The following is a 14,455-nucleotide window of genomic DNA, read 5'->3' on the forward strand; positions in this document are numbered from 1 at the left end:
TGATTCGTTGTTATTATTCAACGAATCACATTACCTAATCAGCACTTCCAGGATTAAATTCCTGGGGTGACAATTTTATCAAAGAGAGCTCTCAGGAACACCAAACAGAGAATAGGAACAAACAAGCAAAACTTTGCGGCTTCGCATTCATTTCCCATTAAAACATGTCACTATAATAAAACTTTGAGTCATTCTCATGCAAAGTAAGGCACAGCTACTTGGTTGTTCTAGTCCTACGAACTGATATTCTTGTTTAGAGAACTGCACAATGGTATCACGAAGCTGAGATGAAGTCGGAACACGACAGTGTGAACAACGAGCTAGCGTACCTAGCCCTTTGCATTATTTCCTATGAATAGTGTATTAAAAATTTAATGCATTACCTGATTTTTGCCCTTGAGTACAAGTACGTTGGTGACCCTGCCAAATGGAATACCCAGGTGGATGATTTCCGCCTCCGTAACCTCGTTGGGAATGTTACGAAGGTGCACCACCCGAGATGGCTTCATCGAGCTCTTGTCCAGCTTCGCCTGCAACAAGAAAAAAAAATTATAAGACTAATTTTTAAAAATAATTCTTTACAAAAAAAATAAATCAACAAATTGATACATAGTAAAGTAAATATGGAGTTAAATATTGAGAGATGGAGTAATATGTACGTTTTAAGTCAAATTTAATTTTAAATAATTTTTTTTTTCACTTTTTCTAAAGTAAACCTATGAAAAGACCATTTATTTCGATAAATGATCGCATTTCACATTATTGTACAAAGTATACATAATGTACTTTTGTAAGCTAGCAACACTAATAAATAAATATGCACAATCTTTTTTTTAGCGTAGTATGTCGCTAATTTAGGTAGCCTAATTCTATTGGCCGTGTACACTAGCACGTACAATAATGTACATCCTAAATAAACAGTAAAAAAAACTAGAGATTTAAATGTTTTGTTTTAAATTAAAATCTCTTCCAGTAAACTCCATAAAAAAGGCAGTACATATATGTATTTTCCAGATCATACAAATCGCATTGATTAGAACATTCGACAAAAATTATGACCATAAAAAAGTGTATAAAGGATATATTTCGAATTTTGTATGTATTGCAATACAAACACAATGTAATAATAATATAGATCTATATTAATTACTTTTGAATATATAATGCCTTATGCCTTTGATATATTAGTCAGTTCCCGAATAGTAATAACTAAAACGTAGAAATAGCTAAATGTATTTATTAATTGAAGATGTCATATTATGGCAAATAGTAATAAAATCAACGTCATCGTAAAACGTTGTATATGTTGCTTACAAAATATTTAATTATAAAAATGCAAAAAGAAAATATTGATTTTCGTCGGATATAAATTTTTATATCATACTTCATAGGATTAGAGATGAAAATCATATCGTAGTTTACTTTATGTTTACAATCAGTATCAGAGGAGTAGTTAAATTATGTATTTTTTAAATATTATATGGTGGATTAAATCCGTAATAATGTGATAGTTCAATTATTGGCCTTGATAAAGTATTAACAGAGATATGCCGTACCGAAAAAAAAAAACTTTTGAAAAATAAAATACAAAAGATGATGAAATTATTTCATTACACTATCAAGACAATTTCGATGGAGTGGCGAATCCACCGAACTTAGTTAGTATAAGTGCAATTAAGAAATAACAAATTAATTACTAATGTTGTGAAAAGGAGGAGAGCGGAGGGCAAAGGAGAGGTAGAGAGGCTTTCCAATCAAGGCACAAGAAACTAATCAGCAAATATGAAGCCCTGAGGAGGGTAGCGGAGGGAAAACGCAAATTGATTTTGTCTTTGAAAAAGGTGGAGGTAAACGGATCACTAAACATAATTAGGGCAGGTATATAGGACTAATTAACCTCTTTCAATAGCGGATTGATTGGGATGATAGTGGGGAATCTGTACCGGCGGGGGTAGTCAATTTTTATAATTCAATTAAGGGTTGAGGGCAAAGGTTCTCCAAAGGGTCTCGCCCGATAACAAAGGGCCCTTAAGTACTCCCTTCATTGTCTATCTATAAAGTTATAAGGCTACTCCACTTTTTATCATCTGTTTCTACTATAATAAAACCGTTTTCATCTAATTACAAACTTCGTCAACGATACTTATGCATAACGGTTATGTAATAAATTACTGGCGTGAATAAAGGCAATAAATTATAGGGAGCTAACTAGAAGCGATTAGTTATTTTTAATTTTACTCCAAAGATAAAAAATAAAAATCTGAATATATAAATTTTCACGAACTATAACCTGACTTTTTTCTTTAACTGCCTTCTAAATTAAATGTTCAACAAGCTAAATTGTGGCTAGAAATAGGTGTCTATATAATAAAGTAACCAATACTAAATTATAACTTGTAAATGTTCAAACAAGGCATAGAAAAAAAAAATTTAATTATATCTATCAAATATTGTTGGCAAGAGACCAGTTGAGAGGCCAAAAACTAGATGGAAAAACGAAATCAACAAAGTTACGAAAGAGTTGCACGCAGCTAACTGGAAGGCTTGCCCAAGATAGGCAAGCGTGGAGAAGGTTGGTTCGGGCGGTCAAAGCTCTACAGAGCCAACAAAAAAAAAAAAAAGATGGAAAATTATTATTTACTTTTAAATCAAGGTAAAATTTAATCAATGAAGTAGTGGCAATTTTTGTAAATTCTTTATGTTTATAAACTAGACTTCGACCTTCCAAAAGCGAGGTATTTAGTTCTAAAGAATGGATATAAAGCTGTAATTATTATTATATTTACAGTGCACTTTTACCAAGCCCAAAATAATTTCTTCCTGAGATTGTCTCAAATCTTTTATCAGGTGATGGCATAGATGTGGGGCTATCCGCTATTAGATAAAAAAAAAGATTTATTACTAAGCGAACATTCCCTAAAAAATATCTAGATAAAAAACTATGAAAAATGAAAATTCATAGACAATTTTTTATAGATTTTTATAACGATTTAAGACTGGCATTTTGCTTGTTTTCGCACAGCTACATTAGTAACATGGACCACATTTTCGGAAAAAAACGTATAAATTTTATCAATAAATATCACTTTGTTGTGACAAAAATAAGAAGCGTTCTGTCTGTTATTTCGCAACAAACATAATTATTTTTTGTAGACAATAAAGTGTCAGCTTAGCGAAAAAATTAATTTTGATTTTGTTAGTTTTTTTTTATATTACTTGAATGAGCATATTTTATTCACAATAAATGTAAATCAATTCACTAGCTCATCAAATAAATATACTTATCCCATTTCTATGGTTTAATACAAGAATAACTTTTTTTTTTCTAAATATGTAATGGACTGATTATTCCTTTAAAAAAAGTTAGTAAATACAAAACAATATCTTGGTTTAGTGAACTTTAATTTTAAGTAATAATATAGTACTGGACATAATTTTACCAGTCAATTACAATTTTTTACCGATCAATTACATAAGCAATTTTATTATTCAGAAATAATGATAGTAGTTGCTTTTGAATCAAGTTGTAGTTTTTATGCATGAAAAAAATGAGAACAAAATTAAAAAAAAAAAATAATAAAACCTTAATATTTTAAATAAGACGTACCCAGCAAAAAATAAGATATAAATTGATATAGTTTACAATTAGAAATTTAAATTTTGATACATTTTAACGTTTCATTAATTCCATTTGAAACACAGAATAGCTTCATCGAAACAGAAAACGATAGTAAAAACTTTTTATTTTAAGTACAAAGTTAAATACCTTATGTAAGTTACTTTTCAAAAGTTGAACAATGAAACTGTTTAATAATTGGGTTTATTATTTTATTTTTATTTGCCATTGAGGAAAGCTTCCAGACAAAAAGAGTTAGCCAAAATGTATACAATTAAATATATATAATTAGTTTACATAACTAATTATGTACCATAGGAAGACAATTTTCTTAATAGGGATATAAATAAACAAAAAAAATTATACATTGTAAAGAAGTAATGCACCCTTGACCCTTTAAGGATTATAGCAGTACAGATTTATTTGAATTATATTGTTTAATTAAACATTTATTCTACATCCATAGATATAGAAGATATTTAGTAGTTATTACTTTTATGAGGGTACAATATAATAGGGTATATAAATAATAATAATAATACAAGTAACAATTAAATGCATGTTCTATACAAGACACGGATGTATACTACTTGAAATAAATACCACCTTTTAATTGAAATTATAAGAAAATAAATGAAAATATTACTTTCGTTCTCATAATTTAATATTTTTTTAAATATAAATTATCTCACGTTTTAATAATCTTCTTGAAAGAAATATCGTTTTCAGGATGGAGCTAAAAAGAGCCAGAAATAAAACGGGCGTTCCAGGAAAGTATCTTTAACTTCAACTAAATTAAAAGTTTATCCATTATTAATTAAAATTCAATAACAGAATTATTAAACATATACTTCGAACTCGAAAGATATCAATAATAAAGTATCATATGATAGAAAAAATTAATCATACATAGGGAGAAAGGAAGCATTATACCCATTCCTGGGAGAGATGGGAATTCCTTCAGTAAAAGACAGCATTTGACCGACAAGTAATGGAAAGATAGGATTTGGAGGTGAGGAAGAGGGACCATGGAATAAGGATTAGACGAAAAATAATCCTAGGAAGGGAACATTACAAGAGATGATCGGCTTTACAGGGGGGGTTATTACTTCTTGATATAACCCATCTCATCTCCTTTCTAATTACACCATGCCCCTGTGTTCGCAGAGCTCGATAACAACAGAATATAGGAAGAAGAAAAAAGGGTAATCAAAGAAACTGGCATGAAGAATATCCATAACGAAATTATACCGTTACGATGAGAGCTAGTCTTTAATTTAAGTATAAAGAGTAAGAAAATAATTATATATAAATATTTAAAAACTTAAGATTTATTTGAATATTTTACAGATAAAAAAAAATGTTTTATATCTATTTTCTAACACTTAAATTTTGAATCTCAAGATCAAATCATAACCAAAAGGTTTATTTGTTACTTATAAAGGAACTAATAAGATATTTAGAATTTCAACTAAAATTAGCGCACTTTTTTAATATATATATGTTTCAACCAAGTATTGTAATATCATCAAAGAACTATTACATAAATAATAAATAAAGTTCTATCATTAATTTAAAATACGTTATTTGTCGTCATTAAAAATGGAATGGAATAACTACGAGTAGAAACTATGAAATATACATTAAATGGAGTTTTAACATTTACTGACTTAATGACGGTCTACACATGGAAAAGTACAAATATAAAAGTTCTCTTTCAAAAGGAAATTTAAAACGAAATAAATAGGCATTATTTGTTTGCTGAAAGATTTATTGAGAACACTATGAAGTATACACTATAAAGATTTATAACCTCTTATAACGAGTTCACTCACTCCAGGAGAAGGATTACTGACCTTAAAAGAGAGTGTGTGAAAGATTGCTAATTGTGGGAACAGTTGGCCATTGACCCCTGTTCAGATGCTGCATAGGCATTCCACAAGGCGAATAATTTAGCAACAATAGCAAATAAAATTATTAAAAAAGTTATTAATATTAGCATACTTACGGAAAATATATATCGAGTCATATATTCTACCGAAATAGAACTATATATATAAACTAGAACTACGCTACTGAACATTATAAAAAAAAAAAAGGTGCACACCAGGTTCTTTATATCTAAGATCTACAATGATACTAAACAGTGGCAACATGTTTATTGATTATTGTCTACACAGATAATGTTTGTATTTGTTTTCAAACTCTGTATAGAATTAAGCACTAATTCTAGAATAATATTAACTGACAAACAAAAGTGCACACTTATAGACTTCATAAATGAGTTATTTTGTATTAAAAAAAAAACATGTATTCCGAATACATTACTACAAGAGTGAAACGTGATATGGGCCCTATAGCTAACGGGGAGCTGGAAGAAAATATGGAATTATCTTTTCTTCAGTACGAATAATATTTAAAATGGATTATGAGCGTGCAAAAAAGAAGAGATGTAGAAAGAATCTTGAAACTTAACGTGCGGGGGTGAGGATAAGACGATTCGAAGATGGAGTGCAGTAGAGCAACTACCTCGACAGATATACAGCGAAGTTTATAGATCGAAGTTTTGACCAATACTATATGTAATATATAAGGGGTATTCATGATCTTTAGTTTAACTTGATAAGGCGTATTAAATGAAAAAACGTATGTTAAATGAAGAAATATTTCCTTCTTTTACCAAGTTAAAACGATATCTGAACATGGCTGGGAGTCTGAGTGAGAGATACTAGGTCTGTTAAATGGAGAATGACGTCACGAAACAGACCAGCTGAGCTTGTCACCGTTTTATTTGTATTTCACTTATTTAAGGTATGTTGTAATAAATTACTGTAATCAAAACTTAGAAGTAAACAATAACATGAAGTTTTGGAAGGAAAGTTTACTAAACAAGTTGCTCAGAAAATCTGCTAGGAGCTCTTATGCATTTATCATTTAACATGACTTTAAATAGGGCTGCTCACAATGCTATACTTATGACATTTAAAATGGTAAAACATTTTACATTTAACACAATACCATGAATAGTTATAGCAAGTAATGTATTCCCGAAAAATTTCGAATTCGAGTTTTCAACGTCTCACGAGAGGGTCTGTGCGTGGACCGCTTACAGTCGTACGAAACTAAAATTGTATATTTAGAAACAGGGATGTGACAGCACCCTTCCGTTGTATCAACATACCGAAAGTGCCACTTAATAGAACCCCAAAAGTAGCTAACGCATAAATACTTGTATCTCCATCTAATTCTTGTTCAACAAATCCTAATTTGGAACCATAATTGAATTTATGGACGCATAACCTATATTTTTTCCCATTGTTTTTTTTAAATGTGAGACTACCAATATATAAAAAATTTCTTTGTTACTAGGTCGAATAGATTTAATCAAAACGTCCAAGGAGCTGAAATAAAAATTAATTTATATGATTCTAGGAATTTTATTTTTGTATTATTGATTTCTGTCTTTTTCCCTATCTCTGGATTTCAATGTTATTATACATTTATATGTATCTAAATTTATACAGTTAAGTATATTTATCTATATTTATATATTTAAGAATCTATAATTTTTTTTTTGTGAAAAATATTGCCTATCGTATTGACTGACTTGATAACTAAAAACCTATTTCAGTTTTTATACCACATCCACCTTTAATTTGGTATTTGAAGCCATTCAATGCAAACCTTTCAAAAAAAAGTTTCACCAACTTGTCCCTCACTCTAAACACTTTCAAAGATGACTTCAGTGTTTCCAATTTAAATTCAAATCAAAATAAAATGTAAACTAAATGCAAACTAAGACAGAATGGATAAGAATAAGAAGACGGGGAACTGACCGCGTTATGGAGGGAATTAAGGACAAAAGGTCAGAAAGGGAACAAAAGCGGAATCGATCTTGTCCTCGGAACGGGGTGCATTGCCTCTAATTAATAACCTTGTTGCATGTGTGGGCAAATTCTATTGGTCCCTAGGAAATTAGAAGTGGGAAATTAGACGGGATAATTGAATAGCGACCGCCTCCAATTGGCTCTATTTCACTCAATATTTATTGGATTGGCCTCTCCCCTTCGGGGTACAATTGCTCACCTCGCGTAATATTAATTAACCTATTTACCATCTTTCAATGGAATTACTAATTCAGCCTCATAAATCCGATCGGGAACTGCCTACTATTACTAACCATACCGAGTAATCTTTGTCCAACCTCCGAATCCAATGTACCGAAATGGTTTGGATGAACATTCATCAGAAAATTTAGTTTTATTAAGTACAAAGATCAGTGTTATTAACTGTTTTATACATATACTTTTTTAATACGTAAATCTAACCATCTAGAGATTGTCCTGTACAATCTCTGAAAATTCCATAAAATTAGTTTACCAGCAAATATAAATACCTCTAATGTCCGAACTATATCTGTTACAACTTCCAATAATTTAGATTCTGGAGAAAAAAAAATGTTTATAACTAAACTACATAAATATAAAAATCGGGATAGCTTAGTGAGTAAGGCGTCGCTCGCTCAGTCTATATAAACTGACTTCCATAAATTGAGGAAACGTCTAGCGGTTGAGCGTTATCGTGAAAAAATCAACTCATTTCACAACCACTGTTCAAAACAGTATTTCCTCGAAATCCTTGCCTCTTCATAGATAGTAATAGTACAGATTTTAAGTTTACATAGATAATCTTACATATACCAACCTTCGGTAGTGAGGAAGTGAAGTAAATATAAACATTGAAGAAGAAAGCTGATTTTTTTTTCATCATTACTTTGTTGTTAAAGATATGGGTTCGCCCGGACATGTAGTTATTTGTAATAACTATAATATGAAAAATGCATTTGCATGCAAATCGTATCTCTCAAGTTAATGTAGGTCAGATCACATATTACCATTTTAAAACTGCTTTATTTTCACATAAATACAACGTGTGAAGAATAGGATGCAATTTACACATATGACCTAAAACAACTAGGAGCGTTTGTCAAGTAATCAAAATACAAATGATCCTACTATAGGACAAAAATATAAACTTAAGAGTATTTTTGTTTTTCGAACAAGATTTTAATGAGGCTGAATGAACTCCAAGATCAATACCAACACAATTTCTCTCTATCAAAACCATCTTACATATATTCATTCATACATAAGTTCAGAATTAAATGGAAGAAGTTAAGGAGCGAATTAAAGCGAAAATTAGGGAACTTAAGATATTATATAATTGTGCTAACTGCTTATTGTCAATTTTATATTTGAAACGTGCAGGTGTAAATAATTCAAATTTGAAATTTATTAGATAGTTTGTGAAAAAAAAAAAATTCAGGATTAGTTTTCATTAATATTTTTTTTCAAACTACCTGATATATTTCAAATTTATATGTGGAGTTTTTTCATTACTTCGAACTGACTACGAAGAAAAACTGGTAAAAATTGGTAGAAAAAAAAAATTGTAGAAAAAACGAAATTTAATGTAAAAAATTAAGTTATTGTTTTTAAATCAAGGATTCATAAGACAATTATCATTAATTTCAAAGAGAGTTCATTAATTTGTCGATGCCGGCTTCTCTTCCCCCTTACGCATGTACATAGCATAATTATGAATTTTCGAACTCATTTTTAGCAGGCAAAGAATCGTTCTTTTTTTTATATTTGACCTCATACGAATATAGTGTTTTTTTCACCTATTTATACCTAACAATAACTCAGTTAAAAAAAAAGTTACATCGCCTGTTTTTCCACGTAGTCTTCATTTAATTTTTTATGATCACATAAATGTAAAATGTATCTCGTATAAAGAGACTGTATTGTACAAAGGGTCAGGACATTGCTACTCCGTAGGCTCTTTATTGATCAACTGGACTGGAAGTAAATATAAAACCAATTACCCAAGTACCCCAACGTCGGAAATTATAAAGCCGAAATGAGACTTTAACAACGGGACCATGATGGAAGAACCGTGTATTTCTGAAGGCTTTTCCGACTGTTTGCTATTATTACTTCTTATTCTTTATTCAATATTAAATTAATTTAACGTCATTTTTCAGAAAATTAAATTTACAACTCAATTTAACCCCGATTGTCCTTTTCCTCTGTTATAATGACTTTTTATTAAAATATACGCTTGGCTTTATTTGTATCCCCTTTCTTTGTGTTAGCTTTCAAAAATTTTAAATTCAGATATTCCATTTTCAACTCTTAATATAGCTAAGAGCTTAATTATAAATATTCCTAGCAATTAAAATTAAATATCCATCAAATGCTAAACTGTACTCACCAACGGGACATGGGTGGTATCACAATTTATTCAATGTTCAAATCATAAACATAAAAAAAATCTCAAGAATCGATATATGACTAAGAATCGATAGTTTAAATCTTTATCTAAGAGGTATTTAAACTCCCAAAGGTTTATTAAAAACTATAAATGTTAACAGAGATCTTAAGAAACCTACTGAGACTGTGAATGAAGGTAAATTCACAACTATCTCCCAATAATTCTTAGTCATTTTCTTGTTTTTTATATCCTATAAAACCGATCTAGTACAAAAAAGTATTTTTTAATTTCATTTAAAAATTAAATAAATAAAATTTATTGAGGGAACGCCTTTCTATAAAATCAAATTATTTATTTCAACTTAAATTAAAATAACAAGAAAAATTGATTTTGTTTATTATTTACTGGAGGAGAGTGTAAAGTAATAAAATCTAAAAAAACAAATAAATTACTATGGACAGGAACGGAAAACTGTTTTAAAAAATAGAAAAATTACACTAATTTGATTCAGAAAAATAAATAAGTTAACACTTTAAATATAAAATTTTATTTAACAATCTAAGTATTGAGCGTTGATCTCATGTCTTTCAAATTAGGTTTATCAAGTAATATTATTGCATAGTAAAAAAAAAAAAAAATGCACCTGGAAGCCAAATATTTCAAACAAATTTTTATTTTTGTGTCGCTACAGAATTTCGTATTTTAGGGCTTCTCGAGGTACGAATAACGATAATGAACTTTGCAAGGCCTAGAAGACAACAAATAAACAAAATATAATAAAGCCGTGCTGCGAATGATTGCGAATCGGAAGAGATTGGACTCGCTCCATTGTTTAGGGACATGAACTGCTGTCTCAATGTCACCATTTTTCTGCTATAATTGATCATCAAATTTTTTAATAGTTCATATTTATCCGTTTTAATTACTGTAAATAAACAAAACTGTAGGTAATTTTGATGACGAATTAGAAAAGGTTGCTGTTATATCCCGGGCATATGATGCCCACCTTAATGCAATTTTTAGGTTTCTTTCGACTTGTGGTTTTTTAGGATGTGCAGACACATACCATTTTGTTAAGACATGGTTATTAGGACTCATTGGATCTAAACACGTATATTTCTGTCGAAAAATCTAATCCAAAATTTAAAGTAAGTGAAAGTATAAAATTTTAAGGTTCGATTATATCGTTAGTAAACATTAGGATCGAGTCATAAGTAACTTCCCTTTTTATATCAGAGATTTATCTGTAATTATCTATAAACTTCTCCCAACTTCCTGGCAGTTTATTAATTCCTTCCTTGAAAAATTTGGTTGGTTTGAACTAGATGAAGTTTTCGACAGCCTGCATGACTTACTTCAAAATTGAAGGTCTTTCAATTCGAAAAACCCTCCGAGAGGTAAAAAAAAACAAAAAAAAATACAGTTTAACGTTAAGTATTTCACTCAAAATAGCTGACAAAAAACTAAACTAAGCCTCGCCTATATAGAGAAAACAAAAACTTGTCATCGTAACTTATAGCGGGTAGATACTAACAATAGATTCTGCTTAGCTGCATCTGAAGTTACAACCTAATAATTCCAGATCAATCTCAAATTATAGTAATAAAATAAAAGAAAAAAAAAATCAGATACGTTTTTAGGAAAATAGTCTCCTATTTTTTTTTCTTAAATGGAAACCAAGGGACAATTTCTACTTAAATCAGAATTTTTATGAAAACAAAAGTTAAAAAAAAAATCCAAATAACATTGCATTGCTTGTAAATGAATACAAGCAATTTAAAAATGGATCAAAAATTAAAAAACCCTTCAGAATAATAGAGTGAAATTTCTGGTACAACCACTAAACGAGATATTGAAGCCTCGTGGGAGAAACCATAGAAAAGCGATAGCGATTCCTGATAGTACAGCCAAAAGAATTATAAGCACCAAGGGCCGGTCCGGTTTTATTGATGCTGAGTAATTGACTGTAAACACAGCAACGGGGCAGGCAAACCATAAAACCGAGTACTTAGTTCTCAAATGGAGGACTTACTTTAATAGCCGAGGCCTATTCATGTTGCTTACTTAGTTTTCAGCTAATATTCACTTTTAGCAGATAGTTTACCTGCATTCAGCAAAAAATCACCAAATCAACAATATTTTGGATTGATATTTTTAAAAAATAACAACACAATTTTGACAGGAAAAAAATGTTGCAACAGGATTTTATCAATGGATATCATCTGTATTTAGTATTCTTTCTTTTTCAACAATTGTTTTCTCTTTGGTATGACTCAAAACTTAATGAAAGTTCTAGACTTGGAAGGTTTACCCAAGGATTATTCAGCCCAATCCTGTGCATTATGAATATTTAATGTCATACACGCATTTTATACTACAATTTAAAATATTAAAACCTGTACCACTAAAACCCAAGAAGGGGGCTGCAATACTTTGTGAGGAAGTACTGTTACTAAAACAACGGTTGAGCAAGGAAGTGATCACCAGACCGACCACCAGATTTTTACCCAATTTATGAGGATGGGTGGACCCAAGAAAGGCTCCAGAACCCACAGGGTTGATTCACGGCTACAGTGTAACATAAAACAATTTTCTGCCAAGCTGGATTCGAACCCAGGCCCTTAGAGTTAGTGCCACCGCGCTTTCACACACTACAATACCGGAAATTAATCAAGACAAATATGAATATATATTTTTAACTATGAAAATAAACAAATACAATCTATTTTGACATCAGATAATTCTGGAGTTCATCATCTGCTGATTTATGACCACTGTAAGGAACCGAAACAAAACATGATGGCTTGATGTAAGACGGATTTAAGTTGCAGCTAGTAATGCATGAGAACATGTCTCACACTTAATTGAGAATGCACCACGTGCTGCAGTATGTCACGCTAACGAATTAAAATTCTAGATAAAAAAATGTGTAATCGTGAGTCAATAAGTCACGCAGGCCTTATTCTTATTTATGCAATGCAAAGAGGTGCTGCGAACATGCATAGTACGGATATACAAAACGACTGAGAGAAATATTTGGCGGTGCAATAATGCCAAAGTGGCGAATCTAAAAATGATATACCTTAACTGATTATTTCGCATTCTTTATTAATGACGTCAAATATTGATAGTTTTTTTGTTTTTTTTGAGTAAGCAAAATTTAATATAAACCACATTAAAATGTGACGAAACTTGTTATTTTCACTCCGGCTATAAACACATATTTTTTCCATCATAAAAAATATTGGCAACTGTAGTAACATTTAAAAAAAAAATCTACAGATAAAGCAGGAATCGTATCGAAAGCTGTAGAAAAGAGACTGTTTGCACTCTTACATATAAAGTAGGATGACGTTCATCCTCCAGTTTACCCAGCGAGATTGAAGATAAGATGTTTTTAAGACTCAAAGCCTCGCCTCCGGGAATGGGATAGAAAACTGAGCAGAAAATAAACTTTGATATTCCTCTTTGGAAAGACTGTTAGGACACTTTGTCGCTTCATCCTAAATGGATATGGCTTTCTTAGATATAGCGATGAGTTCGTGATGCGAAATTATTCATATAAGTTATAATTAATATGAAAAATTAACTTATTTATCTGATTTACAACTTCATTTAGTTTTTGCTAACCTCAAGACGCAGATCAAATTAAATCACGAATAAACAAAAACAAAAAAAAAAAAAAATCATATCTGCACATATTTCGGCAAGTATTACAAAATGTGGATAATTTTAATGTACATAGTGAAACGTGTTTATTCAGATATCGATAAAAAACTTATCGACGCATATCTTCAAACGCTACATAGCATAAAATGCATAATCAATGTGATGAGCGATGCGTGACGATAATTCGATAGTCAAATGTAGTGTTACGTTGAGTGGAGTCTAATGATACTTTTAGTGGAAGATTTTTTTTTTCATTTATTGTAACATCAATAGAACGATTCAACACCAAGGAACTTACACTAGTACAAAAGTTCCAAATGTAAATGTAAAGTGCTGCTAAAAATATAAGTGTGTAAATAAAATAAGTTTATTTATTTGTTATAGCATTCCACCCTTTTTAAAAAACAAATTAAAAAATCTATAAAGACTGAAAAGACAGGAAACTGTTCGTCGATTCCCACTATTAAAACATTTACTAGACAAACGCTCCAAACTTCCAATCCATTACAAAAGACTGATCTACATGACTATTATAAGGCCTATTTGGACATACGGAGTTGAGCTATGGGGCTCCACTAAACCATCTAATTCCTCTCGAATCCAATCCTTACAGTCCAAAATCCTTCGTAATATCCTTAATGCTCCTTACTTTGTCACATATCAAATCATCCATCAGGACCTCAATGTCCCCTATGTTGCCGATTTGGCCAGAACCAGATACCAATCCTTCCATAATAAACTTACCAACCACCCAAACCAACTCGTTTCTAACCTGGCTTCTCCTTCACTACCTAATAATCCCCCTAGACCTCTGAAAAGGAGATGGCCTCGAGATCTTCTCCTTTAGAAATGTTTTTGGAGTTCTATCAATGGGTAGATTCTTCACATGTTTTT

The 14,455-nt window shown here is 30.6% G+C and overlaps 1 protein-coding gene across 16 annotated transcripts in view; it reads right to left on the bottom strand.

Moving 5' to 3' along the window:
• Positions 1 to 14,455, bottom strand: part of heph (polypyrimidine tract-binding protein 1 heph) — a 358,385-nt gene that overhangs the window by 75,697 nt on the left and 268,233 nt on the right. For 15 of the 16 annotated variants that reach the window (XM_067045793.1, XM_067045791.1, XM_067045789.1 and 12 more), the window contains one exon: positions 384 to 530. In XM_067045793.1, coding sequence (XP_066901894.1) covers positions 384 to 530 — 147 coding nt within the window. Of the gene's footprint in view, positions 1 to 383; positions 531 to 5,624; positions 5,716 to 14,455 lie in introns of those variants that run through there. The other variant, XM_067045795.1, reaches the window with a different exon arrangement.

Source organism: Halyomorpha halys, unplaced genomic scaffold (assembly GCF_000696795.3).
Source record: "Halyomorpha halys isolate HHAL.00 unplaced genomic scaffold, Hhal_1.1 Scaffold238.1, whole genome shotgun sequence".
Taxonomy (NCBI): Eukaryota; Metazoa; Arthropoda; class Insecta; order Hemiptera; family Pentatomidae; genus Halyomorpha; species Halyomorpha halys.